The sequence below is a fragment of the Protopterus annectens genome, chromosome 5.part0 (genome assembly GCF_019279795.1).
Source record: "Protopterus annectens isolate FY-2018-M chromosome 5.part0, PAN1.0, whole genome shotgun sequence".
Lineage (NCBI taxonomy): Eukaryota > Metazoa > Chordata > Ceratodontiformes > Protopteridae > Protopterus > Protopterus annectens.
In genome coordinates, this window is record NC_056735.1 from 1,796,675,931 (window position 1) to 1,796,699,616 (window position 23,686).

Consider the following 23,686-nt stretch of genomic DNA (forward strand, 5'->3'; position numbering starts at 1 on the left):
CTTTTCCCAAGATTGCCCATAGTTTAAGTGATCCCCCAGGTTACTCAGAGCATCATTTGCATATAGGGTAATCATGTTTTCTTCCCTTTTCCATTTATATCCTCATACCTGAGTTTTAGTGTCTGTGCTAGTGGCTCAAGATATAGCAAATAAGAGATGAGACAGATGATACCCTTTGTCTTACTCCTCATTCTATCTTTAGAGCAACAGTCTCAGGAAAAATAACCATCACCCTTGCTGTTGCTCTTTTACAAGTCCTTATTACCTCAACCAACTCTTTCAGGAATCCCCATCTCTCTCAGACTTCAAACAAGCACTTCTATTCCACTCTGTGAAACTTTTTTTCCACATCCAGTAAAATTAATGCTATCCTTTCCCCTGTTTCTTGCTTGTCTTGTAATATTAATATTATTCTGAACAGATTAACCCTCATCCCATCCCACTGTATTATTTATGCAATATTTTCCCTAACCTGTCTGCTAATACTTGCATGTGTAATTATGATTTAAAGAACAATAATGGTCTATAGGAGGACAGGGACAGTGGATCCTTTCTTCCTTGTATATTATTAAGATAACCACTTCTCTCCATGAGTGTGGGGGTCTTTGACCTTCCATAATATTGTCAATTAAGCTCTTCCACCTTCCTATTATTACTTCCCTACATAAATCTCACACCTCTACTGGCATATCATCACTTCTCGAGGATTTTCTCTTTGACATTCATTCCCATGCCCTCTTATTTTTTAATTATCTATGCCTTTTACTAAATGTATGTTATCTTCTTATTCTAGTTCTTTCAGTACTTTTAGTACTGGTATCTCTCATTCATTCTCCTGCATTTCCCCACTTTTCTGTAATTTGTTCTTCAAGTAACTGACCATCCCTTCCTTCCTTATTTAGGTGAATTTTGCATACCCCCTCATACACCTTGCAAAGTTTTACTGCTAGGACATTTGCTGCTCTACATTATCACACAAATATAACAACTATAAAGCCACTTTTTCTCATCTTCCTAACTGTGAATTATTTATTTCCCTTTCTCTTCCCTCCTACTAACCTCCCCATTCTCTATTTCTGCAACTCTACCAACTTGATGTCCATTTTCTTCTCACTAAACTTCCCAATCCTCATTCAGTCTTTCATTTGATTTTGGATTCGTATATTTATAATTCGCATTGTCCTGTCCTAAGCCTCTCCTGTCTCTTCTTTGTTCCCCACTATTATTTTCTTTATTATGTGTCAACTATTTTTTTCCTCTTTCCTTTCCAGAAGGTATGCAAAAACCCTCTACTGTCTGTTCAGCTCAGTTTTTTCTTTCTTAATTTGCATATCTAGACCTATCGCTGCATTACAGGCTTTATCTCAACATTCTTGATCATGTTTTTATACTCTAGCCTGATGTACCCTCTATCTGGAACCAAGAATTATGTCTGTGTGTATATATATATATATATATATATATATATATATATATATATATATATATATATATATATATATATCTCTCTCTATCTCTCTATATATATCTCTCTCTCTCTCTCTATATATATATATATATATATATATATATATATATATCTATATCTATATATCTCTATATATCTCTCTCTATATATATCTCTCTCTCTCTATATATATATATATATATATATATATATATATATATATATATATATATATATATATATATATCATTATCCATACGTACTTTTTCTCTTATATTTTCCAGATATCTACCCAGCTCATCATTCTTAAGTACTGATTCAAGAATCTACCTTCTTTTGACATTTTCTTACTCTGTGGGCCTTTGTCTATATCCTGTCTACTCAATGTAGTGTTGCTCTCTCATATAATTATTCTAATACCCTGCAGAAATGTAACTATCTCTGCCAATATTCTCCTCCGTGTCTTTACTGATGTTTGCGGTGGTAGATACATTTCCACTATAATTATTTATATCCCTCTCCATAATCCTTTAATTCTTGCATATCATCCTTTTTTAATCTTCAAGCCTTCCTTCAGTCTTGGTTGGTAGAGACTTCTTCTGCAGTATTGTTGTACTACTTTGTTTTTCCTTTGCTCCCATAATGCACTAGGTGCTAAGCTGTCTACCCCATTCCTTAACTTTTTATACTCATCCTTGTAAGATATGTTTCCTACAAAATTAGTAATGGGCACATTAGTTCTCCTTAAATACCCTATCCACTTTTTCTTTCATAGCTATATTTCTAATCCAGTTACATTCCAACATCTTGTTCTTGTTGTTTAAGCCATACTCTTTTTCCCGTTTTCCCACATTTCTTTCCTTTCTAGTTTTCCTTGTCATACTCCTTCTTGCAATCTTTTCACCAGAAGTGTTTTGTTTTCTTCACCTCATTCTCCCCATTTTTTCACTATCTACATCTATATACACCTATATATACTTTAAACAACACATATCCATTTCCAGAGTTAACAGTGCTCTGTTTTGCATGGCTAGTTCCTTCACCCCTTCTACAGTCATTACAATGACAGTGAATGTAACTGCTTTGGGTACCCATAGTCTCTAGAGTATTTCTGCTCTTATATTTTCCTCAGTGTTCTTTTCCTTGGTCATTTCTATCATTTTGTCCTCTCCTAATTTGCTATCATTATCCTTACTTATTTTATTTTGTCAAGTATACATACATATTTCCCTCTTCATAGGTTCACAGGAGGTTACTATGCTAATGGCCCTAAGGCCTTTACAAGCCTAGCTGTGTAAAAACCCAGGTACTCTTATTGAGCAGAGTTACATGGCCAATATTAGCAGAGCAATTTTGTGAACAGCAATGACTCCCCCTGTCCATGAAGGACTTAGGTGCCACCCCTAGGATGAATTTACCATCACCCATCCAGTTGTCAAGGTTGTGCTTGAATAGGGTCATTGAGCAGCACTGCTTCACATGCAGTGGGAGCCTATTCCAGGGGAGCCACAGTCACTGGGATATATCTCTGTCTCTCCAGCATGTTTTGTTTATGTTACATACTAGGTTGAGATCCCTGGAGCAAGTTATTCTTGTCGCATTTGGTTTGCAGATGTCCAGCATTTCCAATAATGGGAGGTTCTGAGACTGCTCTATAGGCCAAACACAGATCGCCTCTCGGCAGCCTGTATGATACTGTGTACAGTGACATGGCTTTCAGTCTTTCCATGTATGTCATGTTTTGGAAGACCTGGATTCTCCTGGTCAGAAACCCCTGTGGTCTCCTCAGCTGCTACAGGTGTCTGGTGAGGTACATACAGAAGGGAGCATTGTACTCTTATTAGCCCCTCCTTCATGTCCTGTGTGCTAATCTCTTTTTTCTCATCTTATCTTTCTCCCAATTCATCCTCACGTTCTAGCTCTCTCCCTGTAGAAGTGTTATCTTTACTACTAATCACTTTCCCTGTTTCCTCAATCACTAAGTGTATCCTCTGCACATATAATGCCCCTTAATTTCTTACCGTCTCCTTTCCTTTTTTCTACAATCCCACTTTACAATTTAAAAGCATAACCTGCCTAACAATATTACTCAGCTGAGAGGTGACCAAGGTACTGGAGCATTAACTCTCACTCATGTAGACATGATGCACACAGGGAAACAAATAAGAACACAGAAGTCCATCACTACATTACCTTAAAACAGGTACAGGAGCATATTCTTCCCCAAAACACAACATAAGCAGTAAACACACAAGGAGGGCCAAAAGAAGAGATTGCATCTACATGCTCCCTGAACCACAACTCCAATGAGCTGCTATGTCAGTTAGAATCTTTTGTAGACAACCCCCCACCAGGTCCAGGTGGCCAGTACTAAAAACATATGTGTTTCATCTAGGAGGTGAATGAACCACAGTTGGATGATTTTATTTGTTTTTAATCACAACTGTTTTAATTTATTCATTCCTGATTTTATTTAATTGCAGACTCAGTTGCAATTGACTGTAGCATATTAGTGTTTTAAGTCTTATTTTATTACTCAGTACTTATTTTTAAGCAATCTAACTTGATTTTGTTTTGAAAGCTACAGTAATTAGAGCTAAACAGTCCATTTTTAACATTTCATTAATAAAAAGACTGAACATATTTTCATATTAATATCAAGATAGGGCTTTCAAAGCATAAAACTATTAACACATTTAAGACATCTGTTGGGGGACCCAGCTAGATGGGTAAAGGCTTGACCAAAGCCCAAACATCACGAGTCTGAGTAGTGACTCAAGCAGTGCAGCAACTGTGACGGGGGAGGATGGCAATTAACATCTTGACCTCAACTCACCTATGTTGAGGGGATGAGGTGATACTTATCTGTAGATGTGCTCCTAAGCAAGTGATGGCTTGCAAGTGACAAATGGCAAAAATCTAAGGGTCATGGGCTTGTTACTACCAAGCTAGTCATGTCTGCCCTCATTACTGTGTGCATGGAAACAAGCATACATATAGCAAGGGAACAATAGCCCCTTCAAGGTGATGCAAGAATCCACATCATCTAGCCAGAGGCAGACTTATGGTCCTTGCAAATGTCACTGTTGTTTACATCAGTAGTTGCAGGCAAGGGCACAAACCACCTTGGTGGCTGTCTGGATGACAGCCCCTCTATTTGACTCTTACCCCTGTGTACAGTGGAACAAATGACAGTGAAACTGATGGAAGGGGGCTTAGCAATCAGCAGGCAAGGATGGGGAAGGGAATTTAAAAACAGCTGTTGAGAACGTAAAGGTATTTTTAAAATATGTTATTTCAAAGAATAAGCAATAATACTGTAGTGGAGAATCAGACTGTTTACAGTCAAAAGGTCGATGGTGACATGTCCGACAGCCACCTCCTCGACCATGGTAGGAGCGACAGTCGGAATGGCGATGTTCATGTGTACATCTGTTTAGAAGGACGTACACAGGGTAGGGTTTCACAGCATTGCTGTGAATGGGGGATTTAGAAACTATGGTCGACAGAATTTGTCGACTCTGTTGTGTCGACCATACAACCTACTTAATATGTATGAGTCGACGTTATTTGTCATGGAAATCACCGTTTGCCTAAGTGATTTTCGTGCCTTGATAGTAAACCGAATCAGACATTAGTCCTCAAAATTCATTCTTAACCCTCTCTGCAAGCTAATAACAAGTAACACAAAAACATAGTAACCAAGACAATCCTAGTAAAATCAGGCATTTTTACATAAACTTTTGTTTTAGACTCATTCGTTCAAATCAAATAATTTAAGTTACAGTCAATAATATCAAATTATAAACAATGAAGTATACTCACCCAGTCCAACAGGGCGGTTGGCTTCGTTAAACATTTTCATGGAAATAATGAAGTCCTCCAGGTTGTTTGTGAATTGACAAAATGACTTGAATTCTTCAAGGGTGATAACCTGTAACACATTACTTTATTAGCATACTTTTGTTCAGTACACATTCTGCTTTCCTTATACCAAACACACCATTAATGTACATGGTTTACTCATCTGTCAAACACTGTGTGCTATATGCTATGAAATTAACAGCATCTTATGCGACTTACAAACACACACAGCCTACTCTGCAACACAGCAGCAGCTAACAATGAAGATTGGCAAAGAAAACCAAAACTGGTCTGTTGACAAAAGCATAGAAAATTAACTGACACTTGCAAACAGACCGGAAAGGGGATATCCTGCTGTGAAGGACCATAATTCCCATTCTAAGGAGAAAAGGATTCCTGGGTTTTCTTGCACCAAGTACTCTGATGTCCTACACCAGCTTCCTAATTCAACATTATAATGCAGCGTGAAAAGTGAATTTAGGGTACTGGCTACCACACACTGATGAAGACTGGTAAGCCCACAAAGCGATCAAATTTCCACAAGGCAAAACAGACAACTTCAGTATTCACTGGTCTAATTTCTGGTTGCTTAGTAGTGAATGTGGATCACTCCTTGTCTGCAGTGCTGTATTTCATAAAGACTTGAGTACAGAGTTCACAGGGAATTCAACATCCTTATCTGAATAATCAATTCCAACACTAAAAATAAATTGACTCACTAAAGACATGCTTCTGTAACAGTTCCATTCATGTTCACAATGGTTTACAAACCATAAAGCAGAACTGTTCTTATGACTATTTTACATCAGCTGTGAAGACTATTTTCCTGAAGTAAAACACATACTGTTTATATGCATACTTACCAATCTGGATACCATGTGGTCCATCCAACCAGAATGACAAGCTCTAGGATGAGCCAGGAATGTTTGATTCCACCTTTTTCAGGTACACAGAAGGGGGATCCCAGTTTTTCAAAGCAAAGAAAGCATTTTTTACAACAATATAGTCAGTTTATGAGAATTTTAAATGCATGTTTATTTGCAAAACAGGGTAATATCAAATTGATAGCTAATACTGAAGGTTTTAATAACTCTGGAGAAGCATTGCTGACTTAAATATGGTGCCTTATTATAAGTGGGTCACCAGAAAATCATGAACTGCATGATGGATGGTACATGCCTCAATTTTAATAAAATTTACTACGTTTGGGCAAATGCTTAATTTGAAATGGTCATTTCCACCACCCCCCCCTTAAAACTGCAGAAATATTTCCAGATACTACAGCAGGAGGAAATGTGTGTGGTGGGGACTAGTAAGTAAAATGCATGCTGAGACATGGCAGAAGGCGAACACGGTTAAGGCCAGAAGTGTTGCAGTTTAAAATATGATTCTTCTGGAAGTTAAAGGAACAGGTCACATGAATTAAATACTAAGGTGGAGGAGGGTAGCATCATTGTTGCACTGAGTTGTGCTTGGATACACTACAAGAGAAAATTAGTGCTGCGGGTAGGAAATGTTTTATGCAATCTTGTTACTAACAAATCTGTTTTCTACAGGTTAAACTTTTTCATTTTTATCACTGCATTAGCTCTGGAATTTGTGTCTGTTGAGCTAACAGCTCCTCTCACGTGGTTGCTTGGGTGATCTCACAGCCACCAGAAGGGGGACTACACAAGAGGGTACAGAGTACCATGAAAGTAAATGGTTTTGATGCTTTCAGGTGTTGATTACATTATGCTTTCTGGTGAAGTTGCGTGAGGTACCCATACTGTCATAGGTTGGTGCAAAGGATCTGAGCTGTGTGAGATTAACAGGTTTTTAGATTAATAATTATTTTTTCTTTCCTTCCAGAACTGTTAGTGTACACAGTTTCAGACATCAGTGGGTTTACTCCTGCCAGAAGTGCATGTAACAGGCTCAGTTGTCACAACAGTGGGAAAATTAGATAGCATGGCAGGGGCATACAAGAAGAACATGGATATTGTGGTTAGAGGAAGTTATTCTTAAGTGCATTAGCAACAGAATGGAATGTTAAAGAGCGGTGAAAAAAAGAGGAAGAGACAGTTCAATTACAAAGATGGAAATCAAAGGCTGCTCTTTTTCAAGAGACTAAGTGGTATTAGAGGCAAAGAATTTAGTTAAGACATGAAAGGAATGGAGCAACTTCTAACATCGGAAAAGAGGTGCTGTGTTAAATACTGCACTCTAGTCGATGGTAGCAGAAGTTGGAGGAGTACCACGGCACACACTGTAGGTATACTGGTGTCAGAATAAGAAAACTGGTGGAGTTGTTGGTTATTCTAAATAAATATTATCCTAAATCAAGATTAGAGAGATTTCTGTGTGTGCATGAAGGTAGCAGAAGTTCACTGTTATTTACTGGAGAGAATACTTTGATGGAGAGATCCTAACTTGCCTAAGAAGGTTGAGATAGGTTAGGAGGAAGAAAGGGAACTCGATGTTAAAATGTGAAGGCAGGTCAGATGCCATGTGGCTTTTCATTCAACAGCAACAAAGTATTGACTGATAGATGAGTGAATGCAGGTGAGTGAGTGAATACAGGTAAGAAACTGAATTTAATTTGAATATCAACACTACAAAAACTACACACTGCATTGTAAACTTTCAGACAAATGAACAGTTGTGTTTAAAAGCCTTATCAAGCATATCATACAAACTAACTACCAATCAGTGAATTACAGACCACAAGATATGTAAAAGCAATACTGGACAGTTGAAAACATTAAATAGGGAAATATATCTTAATTTACCAATTCTTCTTACATAGACACTGGATCTTATTAAAAATTAACCATTTACCGTTGTACAAGTCCAATCTGCACTGCGTGCATTTTAATACTTAAAACATGGGGAAAAAAGGCAAAAGCAAAACTAGAAATATTCTTAAGGTCCGTAAAAAGGTACATAAAAAAGAGAAAGGGAGGTTGGTCTTCTCACTTCAGATGCAGAAGAAAAAAAAGTTTAGGATGAAAATATTAAACAACATTGAAATGACTTTACATCAAATGTAATAACAGTAATGTACATGTCCGATCAGTTTCAATCTGGATTTCTCGGCCACAGATATAATCATGAAACTTGGAACATGCAAACACTATTGTCAAAAAGTTCTTTCTCAATTTGAGCATATTGTATCTCAGTCTGGGTAGGTGTTCTAGATGAGTAGGCTACTGGCTTGCCTTCTTGAAGAATAACTGCACCTAAAACAAATTTTGAAGGATCGCAGGAAAGAGTTACTGGTTTGTTGACATCGTGATATCTTAATGTTGGTGGGATAGCAATATTCTGCTTAAGAACTTAAATTGCTCTCAGGTGCTGGTCTAGCCATGCCCAAGTAACATTTTTACAAATGAGCTCTCTCAAAGGTGCTGTCAAACTCACTAAAGTCTGGTATAAACTTGCCTAAGTAATTGACCATACCAAGAAAACATTGTACAGCTTGCACATTATCTGGTGCTGGCATCTCAAGAATGGCTGCTTGCTTCGTTGGGTCTGGTCTCAAGCCCAAACTTGTAAACAAGTGACCTACATATGTAACTTCTGGTAGTCTGAATTTGCACTTTAGAGGATTGAGCTTTAAGTTCACTTCACATGCTCTGTCTAAAACTCTCAAGATTTCTGTCATGCTCTGCCTCACCATTGCCTCCGACCACAAGGATAACCCAAAAAAATTTGCTCCACTGCACACTGAAAGACTTCACTTGCAGAATTTATTCCAAATGGCATTCTGAGGAATCTATATCTTCCAAATGGGGTACTGAATGTAGTCAGTAATGAAGATTTGCGATCATACATCACTTGCCAAAATGAACTCTCTGCATCCAAGACAGAAAAAAACAGTGGCATTCGGTATTAGGGCTGCAACGTTTTCAGCTGTACACATGGGATGATGTGGTCTCTTCAATGCCATGTTCAAATCTCTTGGGTCAATACATAATTCTGATTTCATCTGAGCCTTTTTTATGAGCTGCTGCCATGGACGACACCCATTCTGTAGGTTCTGTAACTTGACAAATCACACCTTGTTGCACCATTTTGTCCAACCGAGCTTTGACCTTATACTGCATAGGTATCGGAACGCTTCTTGCTGGTCTAACCACTGGATTGATTTCTGGGTCTAATTTCATGGAATACACAACTGGAAGCTTGCCCAATCTGTCCTCAAAAACACTGGCATACCCTGAAAAAATAACTGTGTGAGGCTTACTCGATTTACAAAATCTTTGAAAATGGTTCCATTTCTTACACTTATGACATTGCTGACCAAATGCCATGCACTTTTCTGGACTCATAGCTGGCACAACAATTGCGACAGTTAACAATAATGTTGATTTGGGTTTTGCTGATACACTCATGCTGTACTGAGCAACGTCTGTTTTTCACTAGATACCTTTGGTTCTGCACTGAGCATGCTCCTTTAACTGAACTGGAAAGTAAATAATGTGGGAAGAAATAGCCAGGGAATTGTTATGGCTAGGCTTGTATAGGCCCTAGGGCTGATAGCCTAGTACCAACCTATGAACCTATGAACTGTTCTTGGAATGTGCTAGATGACTATGGGTTCTACCTGGAAGTCCTGCAGTGGATGCTACTGCCACGTGATTAGGCCTGCTTCTGCCTGTCACGTTTCATGCTGTGTACATGAGCTCTGGAGCCAACTGAAACCATGCTCTGATCACTAGCAAGCATATTTGTGCGCCCTTCTGTAACGTCATGAATCTGACAGATCTCAATGGCTTTACTCAGCATCAAATCAAGGCCATGAAGCAAAATCTTTCTTACAGCAGCATTATTAATACCACACACGTCTGCCCTTTATCAACTCATCCTTTAAATCACCAAACCTACACGTTTTAGTTTTGTTTCTCAGGTCATTAATGTAAGCTGCAAAAGTCTCCCCTTGCTTTTGGTCTCTTGCATGAAGCAAATGCCTCTCTAGTGTACCATTAGTCTGGGGGTTACACACTTCTCTGAATTTGTGCTTTAAACACTCAGGGTCTTCCCCTTGATTCAGCTTGCACAAAAACATGAGTTTCTCCACCTTCATACACTGCTGGTATATAGACAAATGAACGCTCCCTTTTCAATGGCCTCTGACCCTGTTAGGTTCAGCAAAATGAATGCCCTGGAATGTGCATCTTTTCAGAATAAGCTGCTTGTATAAATATGTTGTATTCTCTCTCGAATACTCTCCAATTTTCTGCAATATTCTGATCAAACACAACTGGTTGTGGCTTGTGAAATCCGTCTGCCATATTGATACACCTCAGTGAAAACTCTTGCAAATGTACATGAACCCATACATGTACACATACACATATATATGTGGTTGAAATTTATGCCAGTACTTGTAACATAATGAGCCTTTGTAGAACTGAATTTCATGTAATAGGTTTCCTGGGCACTGTAACACTTTGAAATCTCTCTCTACTGTAAAACCCACTTGTCTTGAAATTATGTTACTATACGAGCCATTTATCTTGTAAAGGCTTAAATGCTAAAGTCATTTATCATCATTTTACTGTACGAGCCTTTATCTTGCAATCGCTTTAATGCCAAAGACATTTATCAACATTTTTACTGCCAAAGTAATTTATCATCATTTTAGGAAACATTTCGAACTGCACAGTGCGACTAAACTGAGCAATAGAAGCTGAGAGCAAGAAACACTTCGAAGTAACTGTACTTTGCGAATAAACTGTCTCGAAGTAATGGGACTTTACGAATAAACAGTTTCGAAGTAATTGCACTTTACGAAAGTACTGCCTCAAAGTAACTGCAATTTGTGAACGTATTGGGCAAGAGAAGCTCAGAATGAGAAACACCTCAAAATAACTGCACTTTGCTAATAAACAGTACATAGCACACTGAAATTTCTCCAAAATGACTGCACTTTGCCAAACAACTCTGTATAGTGAAAGAGACGCACTGTAATGGTTGCACTCTGTGAATACATACCCAGGCACAAGAAACTTTTCAAAATGGTTGTACTTGACTAAACTTCACCAGATAGTTACACTTTGCATACAACAGACTCTCTGGAATAAATGCACAGCAATAAGCACACACTTTAAGCACTTGTACACATTTTGAGATACTTAAAACAACTCTAGTTATGCTATTCACGGCTTCAATCAATATGAAGTAGAAATTTGCACCAAAACACAGTAATCTGCCAAAACACATGCAGTCAGTCGCCTTTGCTTTATTTATACTCAATGTGCCCTTTTCTTCCTTTTCTATTATAGTCATTTTGCTCAATTAATTTCTTAAGGTGCCTTTTATGCCCTTTTGTTACATTCGTTTTGCTCAATCTCTTTTCATGCCCATTATACTTTCTTGTGCTTGTTTTAACTCTAAACATGCTCATCTTTAAACATATTCGTTTTACAATTCTGAACCCTTTACGCACTTTTGTAATGCTCATTTTATTAAATAACTCAGCTTTAAGCATTTCGTCTGATTAATGAGCTCTTTCATATTTCTTGTTTGCTTAATAAAATGCCTCTGTGCTATTTGTTTGCTTAACAATACATTTTGTGCCCTTGTAATGCTCCATTTAGCCTCTTTTAATAAATAAATCATTCATGTATGCTCTCTTTACCTTTAACTTTTTTCTGGCCTTTTTTTTTTTTTTTTTTTGCTCTTGGTTCTTTTAGTTCACCTTCGCCATTACTACTGCACCTCGCGGCTCTGTAGTCCAATTTCTGACACCATGTCACTCGCCAGGTCAGGATAAAACAAGCAAGCATTGTGGGTTCCTGTTCAAACAGCTTTATTGTATGCAAACGCATCATAAATAAGGTTAAGTAACTTTAACTTATAAACAAACTACCTATCATGCACACAGATGTTAACATGCTGTCTGCACCTTCAAAATGGCACTAAAGCTGACATGTGCTTGGTATTTATATGCACACATACATCTTGGAAATGTTTCTTAAAGGTAAAACATGCCTGCTATTCTACAGAAGGAATACTTCCAGCAGTTTCTGAATGAAGAAAACCCCACAGAAGCTATACTGGCCCAGACACAGCCTACAATAAGAGAAGAGGAGGAACCCACTCTAGAAATAGCAAGAATAGCAGTAAAGAAAATTAAGTCAGGGGAAATCAGCAATCTCAGATGAGGTCATAGCAGTTATGATAAAGATGCTGAGTGAGACAGGGGAGAAATGGTTCCGGAGGGTACTCACAGCAGTGTGGAGAAAAAGGAGCATCCCAGATGACTGGAGAATTAGCATACTTGTGCCATGTACAAGAACAAAGCGGACATCCACAACTGTGGGCAGTACAGAGGCATCAAAATCCTGTCGCACTGCATGAAAGTTCTGGACAGGATGACTGATAAATGGATATGCAGAGTAGTAGAATGTAAGATGGGAGATGAGCAGTTTGGGTTCAGATCAGGATGCAGCACAACTGACCTGATGCTTGCACTGAGACAGACAGCTAAGAAGAAGCTAGAGATGAGGAAAGAGACCAACTGGGCATTCCTAGACTTGGAGAAAGCAAAGCTGACTTGGGCAGAACTGCAGTGGTTCACAGTTCCAGAAACATTAGTAGAATTAGTGCAGTGGTGCAGCGGTTAATGTTGTTACCTCACAGCAAGAGGTTCTCGAGTTTGATTCTCGGCTGGGGTGCCTTCTGTACGGAGTCTGCATATCCTTCCAGTGTTCAGATGGGTTTCCTCCGGGTGCTCCAGTTTCCTCCCACCTTCCCAAGATACACTGCAGATTGACTAGACACACTAAATTCGCCCTTGGTGTGAGTGTGCGCCTTCTGTGGAAGGTTGGGTGCTGGGCTGGCAATTCCACTGCCAATCGTTCTGTGGACAGGAAAAGCTGAAAGAGGTAGTAGTAGTGCAGGCTATGTACAAGGACCCAATGACTCAAGTACAAACAGTGTTCAGTCTCACAGAGGAGTTCCCACTGAGTGTTGGTGTGCACCAGGGTTCAGCTCTGAGGCCATTGCTGTTCATACTGGTGATGGGCTACATCAGCAAACAGGTCAGAGGGGACCAGAGCAACAAAGTTGTATGCAGAGGAGGTGGCATTACAGGCAGACTCTGAGCAGGAACTTCAGCAAAGGATAGGGGAATGGAATGCAAAACTGAAGGCACATGGGATGAAACCAAGCACAGATAAGACAATGGTAATGACCGCAAATTGGGGAAATCAGAAGAAGCTGAAAATTGAAATAGAAGGGAAGGCACTGGAACAAGGTTAATAGCTTCAAGTATCTGGAAGGGGTGGTTGAGGAGAAGGGAAGTCTGAATAAACAGATCAAAGCTAGATTCAGTTGGGCTGCAGCCAATTGGCATAGAGTCTCAGGTGTAATGAATGACAGAAGAATGCCAAAGAAGATTAAAAGTAAGGTGTATAAGACAGTGGTTTAACCCGTACTATTGTATGGTACAGAAACCTGGGCATAAATGCAGAGCAGATGAGGAAGCCAGAGATGATGGAAATTAAGTGCTTGAGAATGGTGGTAGAATGAACACTGTGGGACAGACGAAGAAATGAGGACATAACAGCAGAAGCCAAATAAGCTCCAATTGCAGAAAAGAGAACAGATTACGATGGTTCAGACACATATGCCGAAAAGCAGAAGACAATCTGGTGAAGAAGATTCGGGACAGACAGGAAGAAGGTGAGAGGAAACGAGGACATCCAGCAAAGAGGTAGATAGATTGTGTGAAAGAAGATCTGAGTCAGTCAGGCAAGAGTGTCGTAGAAGGCAGGAATGTGGCACTGAATTGAGAGATGGCAACAATTAACACAATACTCTGACCCAATGCAGAAAATGGGAAAAAGGGGGTTGTTGACGATGAATATCTTCAATGGACTTGGAGAATATACATTCAGTAACTGATTGGGCTATGTGAAAGGATTTCCTAATAACAGCTGACACCTGAAGGGCAAATAAGAGTTTGCTATCTATGAATGTACTTTAGACTCTAATGACATAAATTTTGAAGGGTATCATTTATCATGTAGGTGCAGAGGGATTCTTGATTCCCAAAGAGAATACTGCATATCTTTGCACTGAGCTAAATACTGTGGTCCTGGAACCAGGAAAGTGTATGGATAACGCCATTTTGGAGGATACTGATGTCATCTGGTGATATTGTCGAAACAAAACAGCAATATGACATACAACAAGCTCAAGTTTGTAGCCATCAACAAACTTGGTCAACAAAAGATGTCTGATGTTGGCTTGGACATCACCAAAGTATATGCAGAAGAGGACTGTCCCCAAAAGAAAAATCTGTGCAATTTCACTGATGGCTTGCCTTTGTCAGGAGCATTTGCAGCAAATCATGAATGTGTGGATCATGTCTGTTACCCAGTCTGCTATTTAACAAGTTCTGTAGGGGTTAATATTTAACTGGGGCAGTTTATCAATAATGTCAAAGTGTGCAATGGCATTTAATGCTTTGGTTGAATGCAGGAAGGCAGTGTGCATGGATTTTCCATCATCTAAGGCTACAGAGACTTTCTCAAAGAAATCTAACAGATTTAGTACCACCTGTCTCTCACAAAGCCTAACTGGTTAGTACTGAATGTTTGTAAACTACCAATATAATTGGTTAAGAGCTCCGCAGTGATGCAATCTATTACTTTACAAATGATGCTGAACAATCTACCGTTCCTGGTTCTGTGGCTGAAATGCCCCAGTGGAAGGGTACCTTAGTACCTGTTTAGATCTTGAGTACATATAACCAATGGAGTCAGTAAGACTTAACGGGCTGAAGAGAGACTCAATGAGACAGTGTTTTACACTAACAAAGAAACAGCCTAGTATGTTATTTGGAGCAAAAGAGCTAATATTTTTGCTTTGGAGAGGGATTTTAAGACTAGTTCTGGAGTAACTAAAATAGGGAGTGCCACAGACCAAATGGACTGAGGTGAGAAATGTGGAGGGGAAAAGTCTGAAGTAAATTCATCAGAGTAGGCAGTATCATTGGAGATCAACTTTTTGCAGTGCTGAGCATTGTTCTCAAAATTCCTGACATAGTTAAAAAGGGCTCTGCATTTTTCTTTGGATGAAATAGAAATATTTAATTCATACCTGGCTTTATAGGTTCATAGGTAGGTACTAGGCTATCGGCCCAAGGGCCTACGTAAGCCTAACCAGCAAGGTACCATAGCTTATGCCACCCAAGAAAGTTATTTTCCTGTGCCACTGTCCAGCAGAGACACAGAAGTGATCCCTGGGGTGTATTTCCTATTTCCCATCCACTCATCAAGACTTTTCTTGAAGAGTGCTAATGAAGAACTTTGCTTGAAATAGATGGGAAGCTTATTCCAGAGTACAGGAAGTCTCTGGGACAGGAATCTATCCCTCCAGCATGTCCTGTTTATTGTGGTGACAAGGTTTAGGTCCCTATAGTGTGTAGCTTGGAGGGATTGGGATTTCTTTAGGTGTAGCATGTCCAACAACTCTGGGTTTGACATAGCTTTTTATGTTAGGCAGAGATCACCTCGGAGTAGGCGATATGCTACGGAGTAAAGCTGGAGTTTTTTGAGGCGGTCAGTGTAAGGCATTTGTTTGAGGCCAGTAATCCTCTTTGTGAGGTACTTCTGTGGCCTTTCCAGCTGCTGCAGATGTCTTGGGAGGTACATTCCAAAAGGGGAGTTGTACTCTATAATGGGTCTAGTGAGTGACGAGTAGAGGGAAACAGTGACCTCTTTTTTTCCTAGATGAGAACCCTTTTATGATGAGGTGTGCCACGTACAAGGACTTCCTGACTACTGTGGCGATGTGACTATCAAAGGAGAGACTACTGTCCACCTGGGTCCCAAGGTCTCATCACACATTCAGTGTTAAGTAGATTGCTGCCTATGTGCTAGTTCATGGGTACAGAGTTTTTACCAAAGGGGATGACACTGCACTTTTTGGCATTGAGCTTGATGCCATGGCTCTGACACCAGGCATCTGTCTCAGTGAGGCCCTTCTGTGGGATGTCCACATCATTTGGGGACTTGACTATGGCTCCTAGTTTGCAGTCATCTGTGAACTTCGTCAGCCAGAGGCCTTCTGTGTTAGCCTGTACTTCAGAGAAGTAGATACCAAACAGGAGAGGTCCCAGGATGGAACCCTGTGGCAGTCCACTTGTCACTGCCTTGAGGTCAGATCTGGAGTCTGCAAACTTTACAGTGTGGGTTCTGTCAGTGAGCCATCTTGTGACATAGGGATTTATACCTAGTTTAGTGAGTTTAGCTATAATTCCAGAATGGGGGATGGTGTCGAAAGCCTCGGCGAGGTCAAGATAGGCTGCGTGAACCACCTTACCCTCATCCACGGCTTTGGTGACTGCCTCAAAGAAGTCGATCAGGTTCAGGAGGCATGATCTGCCTTTCACAAACCCCGAACTGGGTGGGATCCAGCGTTTGGAGGTTACCAATGTCTTTGTTTATGAGTTCCATGATGATACGTTCCATGACCTTGCAGACCAGGCTCATCAGGCTAATAGGTCAATAGTTCCCGGGATCAGTGGTGGCTGCCCCTTTGTGGAGTAAGATAACTGTTGCTGTGCACCATTCAGTGGGCACAAAGCCTGATGCAAGGCTATTATTGAACATTTTTATATGTTTTATTCTCTGCCAGTTTTTTTGTGGTCACTTTAGTATGAGGCGGTTTAAGTTATTTTCTTAGGGTCAGTATTTTTTTCCTTTTACTATAACATTTGTTGAAAATGGCATATCATCAATGAGACCACATCGTAAATTGGGCATTGTATTGGTGGCAGATAGGAAGAAAAGCTTTGATGAAGGTGCTTAAGTGGGTGAAATCAGTGGTATATGTGGTTGAATTTGCCATGGGGTCCTGATGGGGTGGAAGGCTTTTAAATATCCTTAGGTCATCAGTGAGTGCTAGAACACTAGCCCTTAGAAAATCATGAAGATCGTAGGATATGATGACATCTTAGACAGGGTCCTTATACAAAAAAGGACAATACTGTGGCCCAATTTGACCAGTGATGTGATTACTACGAATATACAGCATATTGGTGTTATATTTTTTAAGAACCACTCCAATTAGGTTTCAGGCCCTTAATAGGAAAGGGTCATCTCTAAAGTGTTTGCACTGATAATGTCAAGAAATCTGTGTGCATTTGCTGTTTGTAGTGTGTGTTTTCCAGTTTATGAATGAGTGGTTGAAATCTCCCAGAAGAATGTGTTAGGTTAAACAGTTAAGGACTTTAACTTGTTTAGCGAGTGTCACAGGCTGTAGGAAACAAGGAAAGAGTTCCATAGTTGTAAAGGATATGACAGTTGGACTTGAAAATATCAGCAAATGCAGGAGTTCTAGGGTAATATACTGCTTGACTAGCGATGAGATTGCAAGTGAATATGGACATACTACCACTGGAAATGCATTGACCCTCACCAAGGGGGTCTGAAGAAAGGGACAGACGATAAACCTCAATAAAGGAGTGTTGTCAATGCACTGAAACCAAGTTTCTGTAGTTTACAAATGTGAATGTTTTCAAGGGTCAGGAAAGCCTTGAGGATGGGCATTTTCTTGTTTAAACTTCAGGCATTGAAGAGTGCCCTGAAGTGGAGGGCACAATTGAAATTTGTTAGGTTGGTAGGGGCAGAAGACTAACTCTGTCTAAAAAAACTTACAACAGAGGTACACATTGATTTAGCTAACATATAGATGAAGAATAACCTTGATGAAGTAGGCAAGACTGTGTACCATCTCCCTTCAACCAGTTACTAAGTGTTGAAGTCAATTATGCTTTTCATATTTTGCTTACATTGTGGCATCATTTGCAGTGATGGCGAGATACTGATCAAAACTAGTTTCTTTACATCCTTGAAAACATACATTGAGAGCTCAACCATGTTTCTGTTTCTTCCAATGTGGAATATCTAAGGTCGTTGACTTCCGAAGACCAAGCTATATGCATACCTGGGGTAAAGGGATTTGAATAACCTAGATGCATTACATATTTTGGCACCTGAAAGACAACATACCATTACTCTAGATTTGTGCTGCACCACTATTGTCCAAATACACAGGCACCTATGACTAGGACAATATCATATATGGTAACATACTCACGCAGGCTTAAGGGCTTAGGCATACAATCTGGCTGACCCTTTTGGCAGTGGTAGCTAGAAGTACTGTTGTATGTTTTATATCAGCTGGAGAAGTTGTAAGCATAGTAGATGAGATGTGGGCACTGATGAGTTAAAGTGTATTGGTGTACTGCTCACAAAGCTTAGCTTTGTTATCACTTTAACATATGTTGGTTTAGTGTTTGTATTGTTTGGTGGTGCAGAAGTACGGTGAGCTCTGACAACTGTGTGACGCAAGAGGTTTGCATGCAGTTTAAGTGGGCATTTATACCTGTCACAAGTAAACAATGTACGTAACAGGATGTCAATGAACAAGCGATAGTTGCTACATAGTCTCATGGCAGAAAATGTGAGTAGGTTAGCAACAGATGAGTTATGGGCATTATGTGGTTTCAGGGCAATAGAAAAACTAACAGAAAATCAGATGGGGTATGGTTTCAGTAATAATGGGTTTGGTGTACTACGTTAACTGAAGTAACTAGTCCAAACAAGACTGAAAAGTTTAGCAATAATGCTTCATGGTACCACGCCAAAATTCAAGGTGAGGTCACATGTGGTGCTTTAAGTGCAGCATGCATTTTTAGCAAGAACAATAGATGTTTGTAGCAAATATAAAGCTTATTTTAAGTTAAAAGTTTAAATTAGAGCAATAATTTTGCTTAAGACAAGAGACTGCTGACTCAAACTTATGAAATATAAGCATTTGATTTTTTGTAAACATCCTGAAGCTGTGGTTGAACAAGTTCATCCTTGTGGATTTAATGAATGACAAGGATGACTGTCTACAGGACTAAGTGAGGCACTTTGGAAGGCCAAAGACTATACACTGTTGAGCATTCACATTTGATAGTATTATTGCTAGCAGCAGCACTTAGGAGTTGAGTGGAGGTTATGAATCAGCGGAAGGGACTAATAATGTTGTGGCAGTGGTGGTGTTTGGAGAGGCATTCAAATGAAAGAACCAGAGAACAGTAGCTGATGTAAGCCAGTGTTAACAATTAAAAGGAGCTTGATGTTTTCTCTGTTTTTTGCTCCGACTGCGTTTTCCCGCCTAAAAAGTGAGTTTCTAACTGATCTGTGCTAGAAAAAGTTAAAATTGTATTGCCTTACCTGCTTTTTACAGTTTGCACTTGTTAAAATATCATTTTAAGTCGTTTTTGTATTGTTTAACTGTTGTAGACTACACACTCAAGTGCGCTATTCTCTTTATAGCATTTACAGTGTTTTCTGTGTGATTTTCTATTTTCTGCAAAAAAACAAAAAAAAATATTCTCTTTTCCCACCTTTGCTGAACTAGATTAGTCCATATTTCAGGCTTTGCTGAATTCCAGACTGTGGTATAGGTTCCTGTGTTGCCCATATCCTTACTTGGATAGGAGGAAGCTTCTCTGTTCACCAGTGAGAGTGAGGAGCTTTGAGCAGCCTATCTGTCCCTGGAGGAGTGGTCTCAGCCCAGAAACTAGTAGCTTATTGGCCATTTTGGGTCAATTCCTCTCTCTTTCAGTTTCCCTGCTTTAAAACCCGCATTTGCGCGATTTTTTTCACAGCGCAGCATCGGGCAGCGACGCTTAAACAAGTTTAAACTATTCCCAGCTCCACAAAGTCTACTCTTCATTTTTTCCCTTAGAACTGTTCTAACTCTCAAAGTAAGCACTCTATTTTCATTCCAAAGCCCTGCACTTGCTCTTATAAGTAAACACTAACAAACTAAAGCACTACACCCTCTTATACTCTTTATAAGTACTTGGCACCCTATTGGTCCTTTCTGATCAGTCAAAAAGCAGTTCCTTATACTATTCTGGCATGTCCAAAAGTCACTTTCAGGGTTACTCTCCAGTCCAGCTAGTGAATCTGGCAGTCTTGAGGCAATGTTACAATTGCCTTATGTACACATACCACCCTCTCCTCCTCCCAACAAGCTCATAAACACACAAACATACTCGGAGGCTCTAAATAAAAATCTGCCAAAGCAGCAGGGGCCTCCAAAGCAGACATCCAAGCAACTGCTACCCCACAACAATACCCACATATCACATATTTCACAAAGTCAGTGTGCCACACAGTCACAGCCCTTAAGGCTAAACAACACACCTAATACACTTGTAATAGGTGAATCTATTTTCAGACACACTAATGTCCCACTCACCAGACTGAACAAGGAGAAGGTCGCTGTAAGCTGCCTGTCGGGTGCCAGGATCCGCCACATAACACAAGTACTCAGGTCACTCCAAAGCAAGTACAAATATGACTCCGTCATTGTCCATGCTGGTGTGAATAACCTGAGACGTACCTCCCTGGACTATATGAAAAGAGACATAGAGGTGCTCTCTGATCATGTAGCCCAGGCCGGTATGACCCTGACCTTGAGTAGCATCTTGCCCTCACCAAGAATGATGCCACAGTATAAAGACAAAATGATCAACTTTAACAATTGGCTAAAGTATTGGTGTCATTCAAAGGGGATCCAGTGTCTGTCAGCCTGGGACGACATGCATGACAAGCCACATTGCTTTGCTAGGGACGGCTTGCACTTGTCACCCCTGGGCTTTCGAATACTGGCTAAGGCTCTTGCCACCCCCATAGTGCCTTTTTTAAGCAAGGCTCAAAATACAAACCCACCTCCATAGACAACACAAGGAAAAAAAAAACTAAGGGTAATGCTGCTCAACGCAAGAAGTCTAAATCTCAAGATGGATGCACTCGAGGCTCTCCTCAGTATGGAAAATATCGATATCTGTGCAGTAACAGAAACCTGGTTCAAGGCTCCTGAGAGCACCCCAGCACTCCCAGGTTATACCTCATACCATGCTTTTCGGCCCCAAAACTCGGACAAAATCACAAAAGGAGGGGGAGTATCCATATTCATCAAAGATACCCACACCTCCAGGTTAGTGGCACTGCACGAAGCATCGGAGACCATCCATGTGCAACTAACAGTGGGCAAAACTGCCTTTCGGTTTGTAGCCTGCTACAGACCACCCTCCCAAACTCAGGAACCCCACTCAGCTTTCCTGAGAACACTGGAGAATATGAAGGTCTCTCCAAACACCATAATGTTGGGTGACTTCAACTACCCAAACACTGACTGGGAAAACTACTCAAGCCCAAACACCCTCGCCCAATGTTTCCTAGAATTTATCAACTCAAACTCAAATGCTATGGAACAACTGGTCACCACTCCCACAAGAGGGGACAACATATTGGACCTGGTCATCACCAACATGGGGACTCTATGTTCCACAAAACCCCTCATTGGTAAGATGAGACCATAAATTATTCTCACTGGACATCCATATCCCGTCCCCACTCCCAGCCAAGGAAACCACGGTGAAAAATTTCTCAAAAGCAAACTTCACACTTCTCAAAACTGAGGTGGAATCCTTCAAAGCCCCCGGGCCAGTGGAAAATACTGCCCAAACCGCAGAATCCTTTACAAATGCATTCTATGAACACCTGCAGGAATGCATGGATCGTGCTATCCCAAATAAAACCAAGACTCACTCCTCCAAAGGCTGGAGACCTGTCTGGTGGACCCAGGCCATAAATAAGCTATACAACAGAAGGATGAAGCTACTACATGATAGAGCAAAATTCCAAAAAGGAAAGGCATCGTTAATCAGTATTAGCAAGAAACTACGATCCCTCATAAAATCATCTAAGGCCAGCTTTGAACGAAAAATTGCACAAGACGCTAAAGATAATCACAAGGCCTTCTTTAGTTATGTCAGGAATCTGGGTGGCAACTCCCAGATATGCTCTGAGTTAGTGCAAAATGACAAAAAATACACTGAACCCACAGACATTGCCAACATCCTGGCAGACAGGTTCAGTGCAAACTTCTCCCCCCTTCCCCCCAAAAAGAGCAAATGTCTATCCCAACAGAATGTAGCCTCCCTGACATCACAGATGCACAGGTGAAAGCTGCCCTCTCCAAAGCAAAAAACACAGCATCAATGGGACCGGACGGTGTCCCGGGCTGCGTCTTACACAAGCTCCAAGAAGAACTGAACCCTCACATAAAGTCACTGTTCAATCTCAGCCTTACTACAGGATATGTATCCAAAGAATGGCGTACAGCAACAGTGGTCCCGCTCCACAAAGGTGGTGCCACAACGGACCCCAGAAACTATCACCCTATAAGCCTGACTAGTCTGGTCTGCAAAGCTATGGAGCGTATCATCATGGAACTCATAAACAAAGACATTGGGAACCTCCAGACATTGGATCCTACCCAATTCGGCTTTAAGGGCAGATCTTGCCTCTTAAACCTAGTTGACTTCTTTGAAACAGTTACCAAGGCCATAGATGAAGGGAAGGTAGTCCACACAGCCTACCTGGACCTTGCAAAAGCCTTCGACACAATACCCCACTCGGGCATCATAAATAAACTCACCAGCTTAAATATCAACCCCTTTGTCACAAGATGGGTTGCAAACTGGCTCAGGGATATAACCCACATGGTCAGAATTGCAGATGCCATGTCAGACTCTAAACCAGTTACAAGTGGCGTCCCACAAGGCTCAGTCCTGGGACCTCTCTTGTTCGGTATATAATTCTCTGAGGTACAGGCTAACACGGGAGGACTATGGCTGACCAAGTTCGCAGATGACTGCAAACTGGGAGCCATAATCGATTCTCCGGCTGACACAAGCATCCTCCAAAAGGGTCTGACAGAGACGGATACCTGGTGCCAGAGCCATGGCCTCAAGCTAAATGCCAAAAAGTGCATAGTCATCCCCTTTGGGAAAAACAAAGTGCCCACAAATTACCACATAGGTGGTAATTCATTAAGTACGTAAGAAGTAATTAATTTGGGGACCCAAGTAGATAGTAATCTCTCCTTTGACAATCACGTTGCCAAAGTGGTTAGAAAGACCTTCTATATAGCCCACCTTATCATGAAAGGGTTCTCATCTAGATCAAGAGAGGTCATTGTGCCCCTCTACTCATCACTCATCAGGCCCATAATTGAATACAATGCCCCATTTGGGATGTACCTTACCCGACACCTGCAGCAACTGGAGAGACCCCAAAAGTACCTCACCAAGAGGATCAAGGGCCTCAAACACATGCCCTATGCAGCTCGGCTAAAGTATCTCCAGCTCTACTCAGTTGCTTACCGCCTACTCAGAGGCGATCTATGCCTGACGTATAAAGTCATGTCCAACCCAGAATTAATGGACATGCTCCACCTCAGTAAATCCAAATCCCTTAGAGCTACACACTCCAGGGACGTAAACCTCAGCACAGCAATAAATAG

The 23,686-nt window shown here is 40.5% G+C and overlaps 1 protein-coding gene across 1 annotated transcript in view; it reads right to left on the bottom strand.

Annotated features, from left to right (window-relative positions):
* MICU2 (mitochondrial calcium uptake 2) overlaps positions 1–23,686 on the bottom strand; it is a 1,974,490-nt gene that overhangs the window by 97,972 nt on the left and 1,852,832 nt on the right. The window contains exon 11 of the mRNA XM_044071592.1: positions 5,273–5,381. Within this exon, the coding sequence (XP_043927527.1) occupies positions 5,273–5,381 (109 nt within the window). The remainder of the gene's footprint in view (positions 1–5,272; positions 5,382–23,686) is intronic.